Below are 21,253 nucleotides of genomic sequence, written 5' to 3' on the forward strand. Positions count from 1 at the left end.
GTCCAGCCATCTCATCCTCTGCCGCCCCTTCTCCGCCCACCCTCAATCTTTCCCAGCATCAGCGTCTTTTCCAAGAGTAAGCTGTTTGTATTAGGTGGCCAAATATTTTAAAAAACACACCTATAAAATGCTTAGAACAATACTTGCCAAAGGGAAGCACTACTTAAGTGCCTACTGCTATTACTGCTGTTGTTATTACCAATTTAAAGCAGTAAATCTCTCTGCAAGTTATGTACGTTAAACTGGTCTCATCTTAAAATGACATCTTCGATACCTACTTATGCTATCTGGGTAATCTAGACAGAACCAAGTCGGCTTGAGTTTCTGAGGCCATGCCGCACTCCTGCACCTGAGACAAGAAGGCAGACAGTGTTCGAACGCTTAACTCGACACCCCGGTGTTGGGAAATTCCGAACCGCCCGACTGGAGTCACTGGGAAGGCAGAACCCTTGGAGCAGGCAGAGGGGAGGTGGCAGCGATACGGACCTGTGCTCACAGCCAGTGCTACACCTCGCTGGCGTGTCCCCAGGCCACGTCCTTACCTCCCTGTGCTTGGGCCCCTGAGCTCTGGAGCAGAGACGAGCATCTCCCCAGCTCCCAGGGCTGCTGACAGCAAGGACTCTGCATCCGCCTCCTGACTTCAGCCCCTGACTTCGAGTCCTGAGGAGATGCCACGGTGAGGACTAAAAAGAGCAAAGAAGTGGGTGGCTGCTAAGAAGCAGAGACAGAAGGGAGCGTGCAGGCGCGGCCAGGGAGGGCCAGGCCCGGCTCTGGCGGCTACCCCGTCACCTCACCCTCACGCCCACTGCTGAGCCAACACAGGGAGACTGCAGGCCTCAGGAGGCCGCGAGTCAGCACGCTGGCTCCAGGGGCACCCTGCTCCTGATGCTCGGTGTCCCAGTCTGCAGGCAGGCCGTTCTTTTAAAACAACAGCTTTTCAAAGGAACAGCCATCGCAGCAGTCTCGTAATAGAACACTGTACTTGTAGGAGCCGATACAGCTCTCTTCCTCAGACCCACAGCGACGTGTGGATGCCAGCTGCCCGCATTCAGATGCCGAGGCCCTTTGCTGTCTCTGGTCCTCAGAGAAGAGCACAGCAGCTGTGTCTGCCCGGCTCCCGTGACCCTGCTTGTGAGAAGCGGGCTTCTTCACACGCCAGGAAGAGCACACACCAAAGTCACACCCATAGCGACTGGGCTGTCTGAAGTGCCTACCTGATTACACCTGAACTTGAAAAAAACTTTCCTAATTGAATTACAAAGAATTGGAAGTTAAGTAACTTCTCTTGAAAATGAGCTCCCAGCACTACTCCTTCAACACATATGGATCACTTAGTTTTGAAAATTTGTAATCCAACTTTATAATCCAAACTTTATAATCCACTTAGTTTTGAAACTTGTTTTAGAGTCAGCAATTTCTACTGACTTTATTAATTACATTCTTTGCAGTGCAACAAATAATTTTCACACTCAATCTTTTTGCTTCAGTGGTATCTGCGATAATGGATTTTACCAGAACAATATTCAAAAGCCAAAACAATTCTTTGTATTCATCATTCTTTCAGCCAGGAAATGACTTAGTGGTTTCTATCTAATTAAAAATATATATATACAAAAAAAAAAAAAAACCCCAAAACAAAACAGGACAGAAAATGGCAGCAAGCGTCACACACAGTAAAAGCAGGTACTGTTTTCTTAGATTTTTGTTTGTATGCATAGAAGTGTGTGTGTTACACTGTAAACTGGATTTCTTACTGTGGTCAGAAGTCTGAAAGTCACTGCCGGAGAGGCTTCTGTCAGTGAATGAACCAGATGCTAAGGGCATGTGCCTTCCAAAGACTCTGGATTAAGCTGCCCAGACCACAGTCAGGTATGTGGCTCAGTCCTTCAGTGGAAAAAATTAGAGAAATCGTATCTAAGTAAGTCAAATATATAACATAACATACATGATTTCAATCATTTTAGGTCGCAAGAAATTGACCTACCAAAAACTCCCCAACAAAAAGGGCAGAAAACATGCACTTCTTCCTCAACTTACCATTCCACCAGAGTAACTACTGCCCTTCGTAAGACTGAAATGAACGTAACCTGCACCCTTAAGTTTTAGCCATGAGGGTATTTAAGATAAAAAAACAAAAACACAAATATTTGAGTACTTGTAAACCAAAATATGAAATCACTTTTTGTAAAACTTTAATTTCTGAGAAAGTCACACTAAAAGTAATCTCATAGAAACAAACAAGACTGATAATTTGTAAACAAAACACTCTGTAAACAAAAATCATTTGCCAGTGCATCGAAACACTATTTTCAAAGTAACACCATACCAGTTTTTAAAAGTGTGAATAGTCAGTACCGCATACATCCTCATCGCAAGCACTGCCTTTATACACTAAATACACTGAACTGTGCTAACAACACAGAGAGCCACAGAGGAGCACGACGTAAGCCTGTGCTGTAAGCAAACACGGTGACCACTGAGGCCACAGGGGTCACCTGTGCCCCCAGCAGAGCCAGGCAGAAGCCACTGCCCCAGGTCAGGTGTGACAACCACCAGTGAGGTTTCGTTCTCATCTGCTGCCCGCCCCTCAGCGTGGCACAGAAGGTGCTAATGTGTGTGCACACAGAGTCTTCACATCAAGTCTCACATTTACAGCAGGTTCGTTTTCATAGAGAATGTACCTAATGCTAAATAAATTTTAAACCTAAGAAATACCTTGGAAAATCAGTGAAGATCATTACAATGTTGTATATATAAAATGTGTAACCAACACATTTAAATACCACAGAACCAATACATTGGTTCCCAGAAGTGAGAAAACGTGAGAGGAGCCTTATTAAATCCGTCACTGACGTACCCCGCCCGCTCAGGAGCAGGGCAGCCGGGCGTCTGACTGCAGCGCGGGGCCCTCCGGCCCGAGGCCTCCTGGGCGCCGCCCCCCGCCCAACGGCACTCCTGGCTGTGGGCCCAGCTCCACGTGCTGCCCCCCATCAACCCCAGCACAGGGCCACGCACCAGCCTCCAGCATGTGTCGGAGAGAAGTGCCTGAGATTAGAATGAGCGTTTCACTCAGGAACGGGACTGTGGATGTGACCGGGAATATACGGGGTATCTGTAGTCTCAAGTGGTTGTCATTACGTGCAGACCGAGGACGTAACAACCTGTATTTTTTCACACAGAACACATCCGAGGCCCAAGGTTTAAAACCATACCTCTATTCCACACAGCAGTGAAGAAGCACCCAATGAGAGCTTGAAAAATCCATTTTACATTTCACTCCGTACTGATCCAAACCTGGCTTACATCCTCTGATGGAAAGAAACTTTAAGATGAGCAAAGAGTTGATACAGACGTTGAAAAGTTTAATACTTTACTCAAAAATTTTCAGACATCTTACAAATACCCAGAAGCTCTTCTGGATGTGTGCCCTGAAAGTGGTGTAAGTTAAAAGTGATATTCTTTTAAAGGAACTTTTTTCTCTTCTCCCCTTGACCTGGTCTGCTCAAAGCAAGCAAGTTTCAGTAAAAATCAAAACCTCCAACTAATGCTTAAATAGGTATAATTACCAGTAAAATTGAAGAAAGCCATTTTTTATAAATTTTTCTCAGTACGTGGATCTTACGCTGAGAAATTCACCCACACTAGACTGCTTGTATGTACTGAGGGTCATTTAGAATCACAAAATGTTCTTTTGTTTTAAAACTAAGCTGCATTTTAACAAGAGAAACTCAGAAGGAAATGCAGAGATGTAAATAAAGAAGTCTACACATGGAGCTGAGTTACTTTTCTTATAATTTTGGTTCTTAGTGGAAATTTTTTGTCAAATATATACAGCCTATTTTTCATAAATTTCTCTCCCCAGAACCTTTAAATTCAACAATCTGAGAAAACTATTCTTTTACTTGTGTCTGAACACAGACACTCTACGGCCACACACACAGTGCATGTGGGCACACGCACTTTAGGCCTCATGGTATGAACTGCGTGTGAGGGGCCCGCCTCCTGCTTCTGATGCACAGTTTCTGGTGCTCTAACCTAGCGAAGGTGACACAGAGTTACCACGGTATAGTTTTTACTCAGTGGACTTGAGGTCAAAAACCTGTCCCCACAATTATTTACAGTTTAATAACTGAATGAGCGTGAGGTCACGATGCACTGCAGAGCAGTCCTGACACCACGAACGCTGGCTGACGCTGTGTGTTCTGGCTTTAAATGATCACCTTTGTAAGTCTGAGGCTTAACTTGGCATGTGCAGAAGTGACCAAAGGCGAAAGAAGGGCTTTCTACCACAGAGGATTTACGGTTCCATAATGGACACAGGATTACAGGGAATTACGGGATTCCTGAAAAAAATGTTTAAAAAAAAAAACTGAGTGTACATATAGCCTATAAGGCAAAATCTAAGTTACAAGTGTATTCAACACTGGCAACTATGTTTTGAGAGGTAATATTGAATTATTTACACATAAACTGTCAGAAAATATGACGACGCAACATATCCTGCCATAGCTTATCACACTGGACAGCAGACGGATTCCTGTGCATTCTACCAAGGCTCAGGTTTAGAAGAGTTGTGTATTTTTCCCTTAACTCAAATTCCAGTCAATATTTGGTAACTTAAGTCAGAACTATGCTTTTGTTTTTTTCTTGAAGGAAGTAGAAAATGTCATTTGCAACCATTACAGTTTCAATGCAGCCACTGCAATAACACCTATAAACTTCCATTTTTTTGCAGAAACTGCCCATCTGAGGACTAAGGAAGCATGCCTTTCATGTAGGTGTCTACACTTTGAATGGACTATATAATGAGATTTACATGAATCCTTAGAAAGCCCTAAAGTTGCCTTTTCTCACATCCTCATGGCTGCACAGCTGATGCAAGCAAGCATGTCCCCCAGAAGACGTGCTGCCTGGAGGAGCCTGCGCTTGGCTGGAAACTATAAGGTCCACCCAAAGGCAAACAAAGAGGAGACGACCTGCGACAGCCAAGCCCTCAAATTACTAAGACGGGGACACGGGCAGGCACAGGCCCGACACATGGACCGTGGTCAGCGGGATGGCCTGGCTGGCGGGAATGTCACGAGTGTGGGGTGCTCGCTCTCGACTGCAGAGTGGCGCTGGGGCCTCACAGTGCTTTCTGATGCCCGTTTGCAGAAGGCTTTGCTGTGTCTGAATCCCTTGGCGTATCTGATAAGTGCAGTTTATGAAGCCCTGCAGAAAAACGAAGAAAATGTAAGAACTAATGCACTGCTGAGAGGCTGGGCAGAACATCAGGTGCTCCTGAGGAGACTGCCGCGTGGCACACTCCCTGCAGCAAGAAAGGGCTCCGTGCCCCACCGGCAGCGCCCAGGGCCTCCGCTGAAGACAGGTGCCTGGCGGGAAGCCAAGCCTCCCCTCGTGCAGGAGCTGTCCCCTCACCCAGCCTCCCACAGGGCAGGCTCAGCTTCCTCCGCTGAGGGCAGAGCCCCTGCCCTCCACACAGCCCCCGCCACGCCACGCCCTCCACCTCGGTCCCAGGAGCAACTTCTAATGAACCTGCGCCTGCAAGCTTATCCCCATCCTCAAGTGCCCTTCTTAGGGAATAACCTGAAACAAAGATGATCCCATTTTTGTTTTAAAATACACTCATACATACACACTCACAGGAAAATGCAGGGGAAAACACACTAAGACATTAAGCATGTAAGGAAAAAGAAAAGCAATGGAGAGTGTTACCAAGAAGAAGGAAAGGACCAAGAGCAGCCTGAACACAGAGTCGATGCGCATCCCCGCCTCGGGAGCTGCGCTCCTGCCCTCTATCACATGGCGAGGGCTCACCAGGGCACTGACACACTGGGCAGCACTGTGCCTGCGTGGGCACAAAAGCTGGTAGGAAGTTTCAAGTATTTAACTGGCACTAAAGCTCTGAGCACTTTAACAAAACGAAGCATAAAGATATTCAAGAACACATAAGCAGCACACCCGTGGAAAAGATTTCCAGGGAATGATTTTTATGAGGCTCAGATATTTGTAAAAATATACTTGGATGATTTTTCCCCCTAAAATTTCAGGTAGTTTTCTAGCTAACTTGATATACAATTTTATACCCCTCACAAGCCAACACAACATTCCAAATTTTAAAATTTCTATCACCTGCATATCTTCATGGAAAAAAAGTGAAATTGAGCCTGTCTATGATGGATGACTGGGAAGGAAAAAATAAGTCAGTCAAACACACACACACACACACACACACACACACACACAGTTCCGGTTTCAGGAGTGGCTGAGCCGCTGAGTGACGAAAGGTGCCTACAGCTCCAGCTGGACACAGACACGGGGCAGTGTGCTAACACAGGCTGGCTGCAGGGGGCGGCAGGCAGGGCGCACGGCCACCAGGTGGTCAGCCCTTGGGGAGACTCAGCCCCTTCAGGGGCCATTATTCTGATGAGCTACTTCTCAAAACCTGGGTGGGGCACAGGTTATCTATTTGGAAAAACTACAGTGTCTCTCTACTGTAGAAATCATCACCGGTTCCACCATCACAGCAGCTGAATTCCCAGTGGCTGCCCTGTGCCAGAGGCTCTATGAGAAAGACTGTGATTCTCAACCCACAGCAGGAGAGGGAAAAAGCCCTCCCGCGCCACCCCCAACACACAAAAGAAGAAAAAGAAAGGAGATGGTTAAGTTTTATATTTTCTGATCAAATTATATGATCCTCAGTGAAATCATATTAAGATTTCAGATCATTCACACATTATATACACTTAATGAGGATCTTTTTCTAGGTATCAAGTATTGCCTCCTTAGAGCGTTCCAAAGAGTAACAGAAAACCTTAGGAAAACTATGTTTATTAGATGTTCTACATAGCTCTTGATAACACCACTGCCTCTTATGGTCAAAGAGCCAATACAACATACACAAGCTTTACCTTAGGGTAAATTATATCTTACTACTTTATTTATTTATCTGTCTGTGCCAGGTCTTAGCTGGGGCATGTGGGATCTAGTTCCCTGCCCAGGGATTGAGCCCAGGCCTCCTGCATTGGGGGCTTGGAGTCTTAGCCCCTGGACCACCAGGGAAGTCCCCTATCTTACTGTTGCAATAAAGACTTCCTTAGCAGGACGATATCCACAACACCCAACGAAATGCTGAAGTTACTGCAATTTGACGGCACCCACCCCAGTGCTCCTGCCTGGAGAATCCCACGGACGGAGGAGCCTGGTGGGCTGCAGTCCATGGGGTCACGAAGAGTCGGACACGACTGAGCGACTTCACCTTCACTTTTCACTTCATGCACTGGAGAAGGAAATGGCAACCCACTCCAGTGTTCTTGCCTGGAGAGTCCCAGGGACCGCGGAGCCTGGTGGGCTGCTGTCTCTGGGGTCACACAGAGTCGGACACGACTGAAGCGACTTAGCAGCAGCATTTACCACCATCTCATTTTAGTGAATGATAAGTAGGAATTTATCTGAGATTATGGGTAACTAATATTGCTGATGCTACAACAAGCTAAATATGAAAATATAACTCTAAACATCTGGCTAAGAGGACTGTTTGATTCCCACTTGATCTTTAGATTTTAATCTGACCAGCATTATGGAACCTGGGCATTAAAATTCCCAAAGTGTCTGGGGCTTCAGCTGAAATGAGATGTAACTCTTCCTTTTCTGCCCAGTATTTCATCAGCCACTGTCTCCTAGGATAAATTCACAGTAAAACAGACATGAGTAGACAATCTGAAGTCCTTTTTTCTTCCCAGTGGCCATCCTTTCAAGCATCAGGATTGGAAAGCTTGGTGGTGTGTAAAGCTTTCTGTGGTCTGCCTGGCAGACATCCCTGTACGTGCGAACAGGACCTTCAGGCACCACCATTATACTGTGCTCTGCAACAGCTCAGAGCCACAGAGGCACGTGGACTATGAGCATTCACATGGTGTCAATTCAGGTAAATGAGCTAACGTCAGGACTTTCTAACCATAAATCACTACCTTTCCCCTCTTTTATAAAATTACACACCCTAAACCCAAGAAGGTTTAAAAGCAAGACAGTTTATTTTGTCTTGGTATTCCCAAAATACAAAGCCTGAAATATGCTTATCACTAATGTTGAATTAAGCATGAAAAATACGGTCATGGGTGACATCTATACCTTTTATAGCTTAGCCAAATCTATGAGTTTTTAATACTGTCTCAATGCATATGACTCATGGAATACATAATAAATGCCCTCTCTCTTATTAATGCCAAACACTAATATTTTTATTCCAAATTATTATCTGACTTATGAAGAGAACTGTAATTGTGGGTCAGCCTGAAACTTACAAAATCCAATTCTCAAAAAAAATCTTAAACTAAAAAATAGTAAGAGGCATCATTACCAGAATATAAGCCTTGCACCTCACAGTTCATCACAACTGCTCTCATCATCATAATAAAAGAGCTACTGCTTGCTAAGCTCTCACGGGTGTCAGGACTTCCCTTAGGCCCTGACAAGAACTATTTTAGTTAATATTCACAACAGTTCTGAAGATGATATTATCACTGTTTTATAGATGAGAAAGATGAGGCTTAATGAAGTAATCTTATACAAGAACATAACCAATAAGCAGTGGGTTCAGGAATGTGACCTCGAAGGATTCACACGTCTGGAAAATGAATAGGTAAAGACTTAAAATTAGCTGAAAACCTAAAATTATTAAAGTGGAAAGAGAGAAAAAGTACCCATAAACCTCAGGATTACCTAGGGCCTTGAAAAGCTCTTCTCGCACAGCAGAGGTGAATTTTCTGACCAGACACAGTGTGGTCACGATAGCAAAGAGCAGATTGTAGGATAGCACAATATAGAAATTTCCCAGCCAGTTAAACCTTCCAAAGTCTCCAAGCAGGTCAAATCTAGTGATTCCTGTTAAAATAAATAAAATAGCCCTTAATGAATTAGGTACAATCTATTTATATAAATATATATTTACCAAGATAAAGTACAAATCAGACCAAATTCCATGGCCTTCCTCATTTCTGTTAGTGGGAATCCTCGGTTACCACAGACAGTCATGGTCCTGCGGCCAACCACAGTCAGCCTAAGCAACTGTCCACGCGTCAGTCTCTGGCAGCGGTGAGCAGCGAAGCTGAAACGGGTCACTCGCTCAGCATTCTCCTGCATCCACAAGAAACCCGCTGTGCTGCTCCTGTGTGGAGAGTGGGTGCAGCCACTCCCCAAAACAGGAAATGAGGCTGTGATGGGAGAGACACTGACAAACTCTCTCCCGCCCCAACGCTTGTCCCACCTCCCTACAGGGCCCTGCTCACATGCCAGCTCCTCCAAGAGGCCACCTGTCTCCTCTACCCTCAACAGCTGACCTGCTGAGGCCCTCCACCCTGACAATGTTTCTTCAAGGCACACACTATCTGAAATGCTTCTTTTCCTTTGTGGTTCATTTACTGCCTACTTCCCGCGGAATTATAAGAACAGAGACTCTGTTGTTTTTAGCCCTATGATCCCAGAACCCAGAGCAATGCCTTGCACATACTTAAAACTTACTACTTAACAAATAAACAGAGTGGTTCCTCTCCAGGGGGAAGAAAACACACATCACATGTGTGAACTGGAGGCTACAGTCCTGTGGGATGAATGGCCAAGGCTGAGATGCAGTGTGAGTGCTGTGTGCGCTAGAAACGCACTGCAGTTGTGTTCTATATGCATCACCACTTAAATCCACCTGGAACATGTAAAAAACAAGCCTTATTTTTTTAAAAGTCTGAATAGTCATTGTATTCAACAAGTACATGCCCTCGGCTCAATACTTCTTGGAAAGAGTCTGCATATGGAAGGATTTTTCTGACTACTGACAGGTAAATAAATAAAGTAAAACAGCATTCAAATGGTCAGTCAAGTGAGAGGTGACGGGACTACTGATGTTCTTTAAGGAAGAAGCTGGAGAGCTCACCATGGCCATATCAAGTTGAACCACTAAGGCCCTGTATATCCAAAATCACGCACCTCTCATTTTATGGGTGGCCTACAAATTTCAAGAACAGCTTTGACTAAACTCAACGTCACCTCATCAGCTAACTTTCAAACTTAACTCTCATCCCCACTCAACGCAATCCCATCACCTCTTATCTGGACAGACTCTATGAAAGTAGCTCGTGGACATGACAGAAAAAGAGCAGGTATCAAAAAGCAGGTCTCGTGTAACCACACGTATCCAGGGCCAATGTATCTGAATCTGAGAGACAATACTCTACCAAAGTAGTTTAAGGAAATACAAGATTAACGGAAACGTACAATAACGTGCTTTTTCAAAGAAGGTAGAAGGGACCCGGACCCTAGCAGCACATACAGCGTAGGTCACACCATGAGGTCATGGCACCGACTCGGCGGCAGTTTCTCTGAGTGAAGACTTACTAAGACTTTGTTAAAAGGAACATGTGTCTAATTATATATATTATTTTTCAAATGAAGTTAACTGTAAACAAGATGCAGTCCTCCCAAAACACACTTCAGTGGGCTCATGGCCCGGGGACCCCAGACAAGCATGTTCGGTCCTTAGAGCCCAAGCCTCCTGAGCGTGCGGTGAGGCACGCACGCACGCACACGCACCAGTGGCATCAGGAAGCTCCTTTGAAGAGGAGCTGACGAGTCACAGGGTAACCCTGCCCAGATGCTCTATGCAAGTCTGACCTGGTCTCAAAAATTTTTGATCATACACTACCATTAGCAAAAATAAAATCAGAGTATATATACCTATTACATGTGTATTTTATTTGAAAACTATATACATACTACTCACTGACCTATATATTATTTTATACACAAAAGAAAGACTTAAAAAACTATAGCAATAAAAATAAATACAAGTTCTGATAGCTTCTCCACAGAGCCCAATGACTTACTTTGTGAATTTATGGGGAAACCAACTCTACTTTGGAAGCCTCTGCTACATGCTAACTAGTAATTCAGAGTCACCCAGAACTTGCTGTGTGTCACGCACCCCATGAGAGGGAAGCCAGGGGCAGTAGGTGAGAATTCACACAGTGAGACTGGAAGGTACGTTATGAACAATGGAAAGGTGCTTTCACTAGAACTTCTCAGTGGGCTCACCCTGGTGTCTGGACAGGCAGGTCAAGACCCAGTGGGAAACATGAGAAGAGCAACCCCTCTTGTTAGAGGCTCTGGCCACAGACACCTCAGGTTGGCCTCAGACAGAAACCGAGAAGCCTGGTGCTACTGTGGACGCACTGAGGCTTCAGACAAAACCTCAGAGATTATAGGAGTGAGCTCCAGAAGACTGCTGTTCAGAATTTAACATTTTAGAAATATAATATCAGCTAAGTACTACAAAGCTCTTCAATTCTGAAAATCTTCTAATAGACAAAAAGAAGTCTTAAATAAACACTTTTCTAAAATGTCTAAGGGGATTTTGTCACAGTAATAATTGTAAATTGTACTTATTTCTTTTCCAGCTTATCACTGCGTAAGTTTAACACGTACAGCATGTTTTAACTCATATATACCATGAAATGATTATTAAGATCAGATCAGTGAACATTCATCACCTCAAACAGATACAAAATTTTAAAAGTTTCAAAATTTTTTTCCATGTGATGAAAACTCTTAGGATTCACTCCCTTAACAACTTTCCTATATAACACACAGCAAATAATTGTATTTGTCATGTTGCACATCATGTCCCTACGATTTATCTCATAACTGGACATTTGTACCTGTTGATGACCTTCATCCAATTCCCCCTCCTCTACCTCCTGCCTCTGGTAACCACAAATCCAATCTTTTTTCCTAAGAGTTTGCTTTTGAAGTATAATCAACCTAAAACACTATCCAAGTTCCTATGACGTGACACTGTGATTTGGTATTTCTATACATTTCAGAATGATCACCATCTAGTTTTTGACTATATTTTCCACACTGTACATTTGAGATCCTGTGAATTTTGCAGACCTCATCTCCTGCACCTATTTTTCTCCCCCACTCACCACCCAGCCCTGGAAACCACCTGTCTGCTCTCTGTGTCTGTGACTCTGATTCTGTTTTGCTGCTCATTTTTGTCTTCTAGAGTTCATATGTGAGTGAAGTCACACAGTATCTGTCATTCTCTATCTGGCCTATTGTATCAAGCATGATGCCCTCTAGGTCTAGCCATGTTGCCACAAATGGCAATATGTTAGTCTTTCACGCCTGAGTCATATTCCTGTGTGTGTGTGTGTGTGTGTGTGTGTGTGTACGTACCACATCTCTATCCATTCATCTGTTCATGGGTACTGAGGCTGCTTCCGAATCTTGGCTACTGTAAATAACGCTGCAATCAACACAGGGGTACATATTTACTTTCTAATTAGGGATTTCATTTTCTTCAGAAAACTACCCAGGAGTAAGACTGTTGGATCATATGGTAGCTCTGTTTTTAGTTTTTTAGGGAACTTCCATACTGTTCTCCACAATGGCTGCACCAATCAACATTCCCATCAACAGAGCAGGAGGGTTCCTTTCTCTCCACACCCTCTCCAGCATTTATATATAGACTGTTTGATGATGGCCATTCTGGCCAGTGTGAGGTGATGCCTCAGTGTAATTCTGATGTGCATTTCTCTAATAATTAATGATGCTGAGCATCTTTTTATGTGTCTTTTGGCCATCTGTATGTCTTCTTTGCAGAAATGTCTATTTAAATCTGCCCGTTTTTGCACTGGGATGTTTGGTTTCTTGGCATTGATCCTTTGCAATATTTTGGATATTAACTCCTTACTGGATGTATCATTTGCAAATATCTTTTCCATCCAGTGGGCAGCCTTTCATTTTGCTGAGTTCCCTTCACTGTGCAAAAGCCTTTTAGTTTGCTGTGGTCCCATGTGCTTATTTTTGCTTTTGCTCCCCTTGCCTGAGGAAACAGATCTCCCCAAAATACTGCTAAGACCAATGTCAGAGGGAATACTGCCTATGCTTTCCTCTAGAAGTTTTATGACTTCAGGTCTAACATTTACATCTCTAACCTGTGTTGTATTTATTTTTGTGCATGATGTGAGAACATGGTTCAGTCTCCTCTGCATGTAGCTGCCCAGTTTTTCACAACATCATTTACTGAAGAGGCTTTCTTTTCCTCATTGTATATTCTTGCCTCCTCTGTCACAGATTAATTGACCATAGGTGGATGGATTCGTTTCTGGGCTTTCTATTCTGCTCCATGGACACATATGTCTGTTTTTGTGCCGGTACCATGCTGTTTTGATGGATGTAGTATTGTGGTATAGTTTAAAATCAGGGCACACTGACCTCCAGTTTTAATCTTCTTTCTCAAAGCTGTGTTGGTACTTCAGTATCTTTTATATAGTTCCACACGAAGTTTAGAATTATTTGTTCTACTTCGGTGAAAAATGTCATTGGTATTTTGATTGTACTGAATCTGTAGATTATCTTAGGTAGTATGGTCATTTTAACAGTGTTAATTCTTCCAATCCATGAACATTGTATTTCCCTTCATCTGTTTTTGTTGCTTTCAATTTCTTTCATCAATGTCATAGTTTTCTGAGCATGGATCTTTAATCTCCTTATTTAGATATACTCTTAGGTATTTTGCTCTTTTTGATACAATGGTAAATGGGATTCTTTTTTAAATTAATTTTTCTGATAGTTTGTTTTTAGTGTGGAGATATGCAACAGATTTCTGTCTACTGATCTTTATATATTAATATTACATCCTAGAACTTTATGGAGTTCATTGATAAGCTCTATTGGTTTTTTGGCAGTGTCTGTAGGATTCTATTAGTATATGTCACCTGAAAACAGTGATAGTTTTACTTTTTCTCTAATTTAGGTTCCTTTTAGTTATTTTTTCTTGTCTCACTGCTGTGACTAGGTTTTCACCTAGTGTGTTGAATAAAAGTGGCAGGAGTGGGCATCCTTATCTTGTTCCTGATCTTTAATGAAGTGCTTTCAACTCTTCAGCACTGAGTTTGATGTCAGTTGTGGGTTTATCATATATTGCCTTTATTATGTCGAGGTATGTTCCCTCTACCCAATTTGTGCAGAGTTTTTATCATAAATGGATGCTGAATTTTGACAAAAGTTTTCTGTATCTACTGAGATAAGCAATATGATTTGCATACTTTAAGTTTCTTAATTTGATATATCACACTGATTTGCAGATATTTAACCATCCTTGCTTGCATCCCTGGAATAAATCCCACTTGATCATAGTGTGCGATCCTTTTAATGTACTGTTGAATTCACTTTGCTAAGATTTTGTTGAGGATTTTTGCACACGCTGACTCAAGTGATATTGGACAATAATTTTTTTGTGTGTGGTATCTTTGTCTGATTTTAATACCAGGGATGCCAGGGTGACAGTGTGCCTTCCTAAGCAATTGTTTGGAGTGTTTGAAAAGGATAGGTGTTAACTCTTCTCCAAATGTTTGTTAGAATTCACCTGTGAAGCCGTCTGGTCCTGGACTTGTGTTTGTTGGAGTTTTCATTTCTAATTCTATTTCATTACTAGTAACTACCTATTCATATTTTCTATATCTTCCTGGTTCAGTCTTGGGAGACTGTACACTCCTAGGAATTTGTCCACTTCTTTTAGGCTGTCCATTTTATTGGGGCATACAGTTCTTCTTAGTAATCTCTTATGATCCTTTGTAGTTCTGTGGCGTAGGCTGTAATGTCTTCTTTATAATTTCTGCTATTTGGGCCCTCACATTTTTTCCGTAATCAGTCTGAGTAAAGGTTTATCAATTTTGTTTCTTTTCAAACACCAGCTCTCAATTTCATTGATTTCTATTTTCTTAAGTTTCATTTATCTTTGCTCTGATTTTTCATGACTCTCTTCTTCTACTAATGTTGTGTTTTGTTTGCTCTCCTTTCTCTGTAAGATTCTTTATTTGAAATTCTTCTTGTTTCCTGAGGTAGGCCTGTATCACTATAAATGTCCCTCTTAGAATTGCTTTTCCTGAACCCCACAGATTTTGGCTCACTGTTTTCATTTGTCTATAGGTATTTTAAAATTTCTCCTTTGATTTCATCAGTGACCCATTGGTTGCTTAGGAACATGTTGCTTAGCCTCCATATGTTTGTGCTCTGGGAAGTTTTTTGTTTGTTTTTTAATATACTTTTATTTTCTCTGCAAAGGTGATTCAGAGAATTTATCTTTTGGCTACACCACACAGCATGTGGGGTCTCAAGCAGGGATCAAAACCACGCCCCCTGCAGTGGAAGCATGGATTCTTAGCCACTGGACGAATCAGGGAAGCCTCAGGAATTTTTTAAAGATTGTAGCTGCTCTTTAGTTTCAAAGCATTGCTGTTAGAAAAGATGCTTAATATGATTTCAATTTTCATAAATTTACCAAGACTTGTTTTGAGGCTTAGCATGTGATCTATTCTGGAGACTGTTCCTTGGGCACTTGAAAAGAATGTGTATTCTGCTTTTGGATGGAATAGCCTATATAAGTATATATAAATAAATATATATATATATATATATATATATATACACACACACACACACACACACACACATACATACACACACACACACACATATATATATACAGGAGGGAGGCCTGGCATGCTACAGTTCATGGGGTCGCAAAGAGATGGACACAACTGGGTGACTGAAAGTCCATTTGGACTAGTGTACTTTTTTATTGATAATACCAACACTTAAGAAAAAACAGCAATACTTAAAAGTTTTAACAACTTATTGACCAGAGATGTATTAATATGTCTTTTGTTACCCAAATATTGATCGAAGTGTTTCACTATTCACTTACATAACAAATAGTCAGCCACAGGCACAAATTTCTGCAAAAATCCCCTGGGTGAATGACATGTTAATAAAGACTTGTACAAATGTAAAACACTTCAAAATCTCTATTTCTGAAAGACATAAAAGGGTACTAAGGCAGCAAATTTTAAAATACTATTAACCATAAGATAATTTTAATTATTTAATGTTATTTAACTGTCCTTGACATGGAACAACAGACTGGTTCAAAACTGGGACAGGAGCACGTCAAAGCTATATATTGTCACCTTGCTTATTTAACTTATATGCAGAGTACATCATGTGAAATGCCAGGGTGGATGAAGCACAAGCTGGAATCAAGACTGCCAGCAGAAATATCAATAACTTCAGATATGCAGATGACACCACCCTTATGGCAGAAAGCGAAGAGGAACTAAAGAGCCTCTTGATGAAGGTGAAAGAGGAGAATGAAAAAGTTGGCTTAACACTCAACATTCAAAAAATGAAGATCATGGCATCTGGTCCCATCACTTCATGGCAAGTAGATGGGGAAACAATGGAAACAGTGACAGACTTTGTTTTCTTGGGCTCCAAAATCACTGCAGATGGTGACTGCAGCCATGAAATTAAAAGATGCTTCCTCACTGGAAGCATATTAGAGCAGAGACATTACTTTGCCAACAAAGATCTGTCTATTAAAGCTATGGTTTTTCTAGCAGTCATGTATGGATGTGAGAGTTGGACTATAAAGAAGGCTGAGCACCAAAGAATTGATGCTTTTGAATTGTGCTGGAGAAGACTCTTGAGAGTACCCTGGACTGCAAGAAGATCAAACCAGTCAATCCTAAAGGAAATCAATCCTAAATATTCATTGGAAGGACTGTCACTGAAGCTGAAGCTCCAATACTTCGGCTACCTGATGTGAAGGGTCGACTCATTGGAAAAGACCCTGTCGCTGGGAAAACTGAGGGCAGGAGAAGAAGGGGACAACAGAGGATCAGATGGTGGGTTAGCATCACCGACTCAATGGACATGAGTTTGAGCAAGCTCTGGTAGATGGTAAAGGACAGAGAAGCCTGGCATGCTGCAGTCCATGGGGTTACAGAGACAGACACAACTGAGCGACTGAACAACAATAACTACAACTCTCTTAGTCAAACACTGAAAAGTTTATTTCCATTCAGAAGTTCATTTCTTTAAAAGATATACCAGGTAAGAAGCTCAGTTAGTAAGCAGCAGCTAAGCATATGGTAACATTATCTGAATTATCTGTCAATAAAATACTCTTCACAATAAACCATGAAATCAGCTCCCTGCACTAGGATTAAACTGAAAATGTCTTATGCATAGTTCCTTGAATAAAGATCTTTTCTTTATCCATACCTATAAAAGAACTAAGGACAAAACCTCACTTCAAGACAGAGCTGATTACTCCACCTGCAGTATGAGTCAAGAGAATTTACGTTTGTTAGCCCACCTGAGTCAACTTTGACTTTTAGCAAGCATATTCATGTTCCTTAACTAGCAAGAAGTTGTGAGAGAATATATAAAGCTTGACACACTAAAAGGACCATTAAAGTAACTTTCTCAATAAATCATGTTTGCTGGCATATCATACAAATGACTGCCATGAATATCCATGGCTTTAATGAAAGACTGCCAAAAACAGCACATACATTTTGCTATAGAAAGCAAATTTATAAATTGAATGTTCTCTGATAAAATATTGGGATTAACACATTTTCCCCCTCTCTGGATTCCCATAATAGTTAGTATAAATTATTATCTTGACTAGATTTTTAAATTCCCTTCTCTAAAACCAGGCTTTTGATATAAAATTTACCTACACAGTATCAAAAATTAAATGTGACTTAAAGAATATAAAATAATAAAATCCATAATTAATCATGAACATCATTAATTTCAGGACTAATGTAAATAAGCTCACTGTAAATTGTTTTATTTATTCACACACACACAAAAATTCTAAAACTAACAAGAGGTCCCACTTTTTAGGGGTAATGGAAGACAATGTTGTTAAAGGAAAGACTTTAAATCTGACCAGTCTTACTCTGCAAACAAGTTTTCATTATAGTACATCAATTAGAAATATGTTCATTGACTTCGGAGTCCAGCCAAAGCTAAATAAAGGAGACAGTCTCTCACACTTTCATTAATCAAAAAACTGGACAAAATATGCAAACTTGTGGTATTCAAGACCCTGGACATATAGCAATGAAGGTCAATGATGCTAAGAGATGAGAAACAAGCAACGTAGTCCTCTGAATGCCATCAGTTCAGTTCAGTCGCTCAGTCGTGTCCAACTCTTTGCAACCCCATGAATTGCTGTCTGCCATAGCTCCTACCTAAAGAGGGCTTCCTGAATGCAGAGTGGAAAGGAAGAGGGACAGAATCCAGCCGCCTCACCGAGGTAAAGAGGCGCGCTGGAGCTTGGGACAGCACAGTGGCTGGACAGCTGCACAGGGTGGGAACCTGGGAGGGAGACAGAGGACCTCTCTTGAGTATTCAGCTAGGAACTGACGAACACACTGACTGACGAACACACTGGCTTGTGGAAAAACAACCAACCCAGAAATGACACAGATGACAAAATGACTAGCAAGGACATTAAAACAATTATAACCATATTTCTTACACTTTAGAAGTTAGAAGATTGAACCTGATAAATAGAGACATAAAAGACATAAAACAGACCTAAATTAACCTTCTTCAGAGAAAAATTACAATGCAAGATATGACTAATACACTAGATGGAATTAATGACAGATTAGACACTGCAAAAGAAAAGATTAGTAGACTTTTAAGACATTATTAACAGACACTATTCAAAATGAAACAGAAAGGAAAACAAATGAAACCAAAAAAATGAACACGGCATCAACGACTAAAAAAGAGAATGATTATCTCAACAGAGGAAGAAAAAGCATTTAACAAAATCCAACATCCAATCCTGATTTAAAAAACTCCAGCTAAGCAGGACAAGAAGGGAACTTCTTCAACCGGTAAAAGGCGTCTTCCAAAACAAAGTAACAAAAACTCCAGCTAATAACAGTTAGTGGTAAAAACCAGAATGCTTTCCCACTACAGTGAGGAACGAGCCAAGAACACCTGCCCTCACCGCTTCTATTCAACACTGCACTGTAGTCTCTGCTCAATGCGATAGACAAGAAAAGCAGGTAAAGGCATCTGTACTGGAAAGGAGGAAGGAAAACTGTCTTTATTCACAGAATCATAAACATCAAAGTAAAAAATTCAATGAAACCTATAAAACAGATTTAATAGAACTAATAAATGAACTGAGCAATGCTGAAAAAGATCAATATAAAGAAATCAATTGCATTTCTATGTACTACAAATGAACTATTGGAAACTAAATTTTTTAAAAACACCACTCACAAAAACATCAAATGTGCAAGATGTAAACAAAAAGCTACAAAAACTGGTGAGACAAATCAAAGAACTAAGTAAGTACAGAGTGTTCAGGGACTGAAAGACTCAATACTGTAGAGATGTTAATCCTCTCCAGTTTGTTCTACAGACTAAACACAATCCAAATCCAAATCCTAACAGACATTTATTTGAAAAATGACAAGCTATTTTTAAAATTTATATAGGAATGCAAAAGGCCTTTGAATAACTAAAACCATTCTGAAAAAAAGAACAAAGCTGAAGGTCTCACAGTACCTGGTTTCAAGTCTCATCATCAGTTCCACTTCAGTCACTCAGTCGTGTCTGACTCTGCAACCCCATAGACTGCAGCACGTAAGTGGTAAGTGGTCTGGTATTCCCATCTCTTTAAGAATTTTCCACAGTTTGTTGTGATCTACACAGTCAAAGGCTTTGGCATAATCAATAAAGCAGAAGTAGATGTTTTTCTGGAACTCTCTTGCGTTTTCGATGATCCAATGGATGTTGGCAATTTGATCTCTGGTTCCACTGCCTTTTCTAAATCCAGCTTGAACATCTGGAAGTTCATGGTTCATGTACTGTTGAAGCCTGGCTTGGAGAATTTTGAGCATTACTTTGCTAGCATGTGACATGAATGCAATTGTCTGGCAGTTTGAACATTCCTTTTGGCATTGCCTTTCATTGGGATCGGAATGAAAACTGACCTTTTCCAGTCCTGTGGCCACTGCTGAGTTCTCCAAATTTGCTGGCATATTGGGTGCAACACTTTCACAGCATCATCTTTTAGGACTTGAAATAGCTCAACTGGCATTCCATCACCTCCACTAGCTTTGTTCAGAGTGATGCTTCGTAAGGCCCACTTGACTTTGGACTCCAGGATGTCTGGTTCTAGGTGAGTGATCACACCATCACGGTTATCTGGGTCATGAAGATCTTTTTTGTACAGTTCTTCTGTGTATTTTTGCCACCTCTTCTTAATATCTTCTGTTTCTGTTAGGTCCATACCATTTCTGTCCTTTATGGAGCTCATCTTTGCATGAAATGTTCCCTTGGTATCTCTAATTTTCTTGAAGAGATCTCTAGTCTTTCCCATTCAATTGTTTTCCTCTAGTTCTTTGCAGTGATCACTGAGGACAGCTTTCTTATCTCTCCTTGCTATCCTTTGGAACTCTGCATTCAAATGGGGTCTGCATTCAAATGCATTCTCCTTTGTCTTTTGCTTCTCTTCTTTTCTCAGCTATTTGTAAGGCATCCTCAGACAACCATTTTGCCTTTTTGCATTTCTTTTTCTTGGGGATGGTCTTGATCACTGCCTCCTGTACGATGTCATGAACCTCCGTCCACAGTTCTTCAGGCACTCTGTCTATCAGATCTAATCCCTTGAATCTATCTGTCACTTCCACTGTATAATCACAAGGGATGTGACTTAGGTCATACCTGAATGATCTAGTGGTTTTCCCTACTTTCTTCAATTTAAGTCTGAATTTTACAATAAGGAGTTCATGATCTGAGTCATGCTCCTGGTCTTCTCCTGATCTGTATAGAGCTTCTCCATCTTTGGCTGCAAAAAATATAATCAATCTGATTTTGGTGTTGGCCATCTGGTGATGTCCATGTGTAGAGTCATCCCTTGTGTTGTTGGAAGAGGGTGTTTGCCATGAGCAGTGCGTTCTCTTGGCAAAACTCAATTAACCTTTGCCCTGCTTCATTCCGTATTCCAAGGCCAAATTTGCCTGTTACTCCAGGTGTTTCTTGACTTCCTACTTTTGCATTCCAGTCCCCTATAATGAAAAGGACATCTTTTTTGGGTGTTACTTCTAGAAGGTCTTGTAGGTCTTCATAGAACCATTCAACTTCAGCTTCTTCAGCATTACTGGTTGGGGCATAGACTTGGATTACTGTGATATTGAATGGTTTGCCTTGGAAATGAACAGAGATCATTCTGTCGTTTTTGAGATTGCATCCAAGTACTGCATTTCAGACTCTTTTGTTGACCATGATAGCTACTCCATTTCTTCTAAGGGATTCTTGCCCACAGTAGTAGATATAATGGTCATCTGAGTTATATTCGCCCATTCCAGTCCAT

The 21,253-nt window shown here is 41.5% G+C and overlaps 1 protein-coding gene across 8 annotated transcripts in view; it reads right to left on the reverse strand.

Annotated features, from left to right (window-relative positions):
* Positions 1–3,341: 3,341 nt before the first annotated feature.
* LMBR1 (limb development membrane protein 1) overlaps positions 3,342–21,253 on the reverse strand; it is a 132,922-nt gene continuing 115,010 nt past the window's right edge. For 4 of the 8 annotated variants that reach the window (XM_059885581.1, XM_059885582.1, XM_059885583.1 and 1 more), the window contains 2 exons: positions 8,722–8,883; positions 3,342–5,211 (listed from right to left, as the gene is read on the reverse strand). In XM_059885581.1, coding sequence (XP_059741564.1) covers positions 5,126–5,211; positions 8,722–8,883 — 248 coding nt within the window. In that variant the 3' untranslated portion in view covers positions 3,342–5,125. Of the gene's footprint in view, positions 5,212–8,010; positions 8,627–8,721; positions 8,884–9,526; positions 9,698–21,253 lie in introns of those variants that run through there. The other 4 variants (NM_001075786.3, XM_024990680.2, XM_024990682.2 and 1 more) reach the window with 4 other exon arrangements.

Source organism: Bos taurus, chromosome 4, assembly GCF_002263795.3.
Source record: "Bos taurus isolate L1 Dominette 01449 registration number 42190680 breed Hereford chromosome 4, ARS-UCD2.0, whole genome shotgun sequence".
In the NCBI taxonomy this organism is placed as follows: domain Eukaryota; kingdom Metazoa; phylum Chordata; class Mammalia; order Artiodactyla; family Bovidae; genus Bos; species Bos taurus.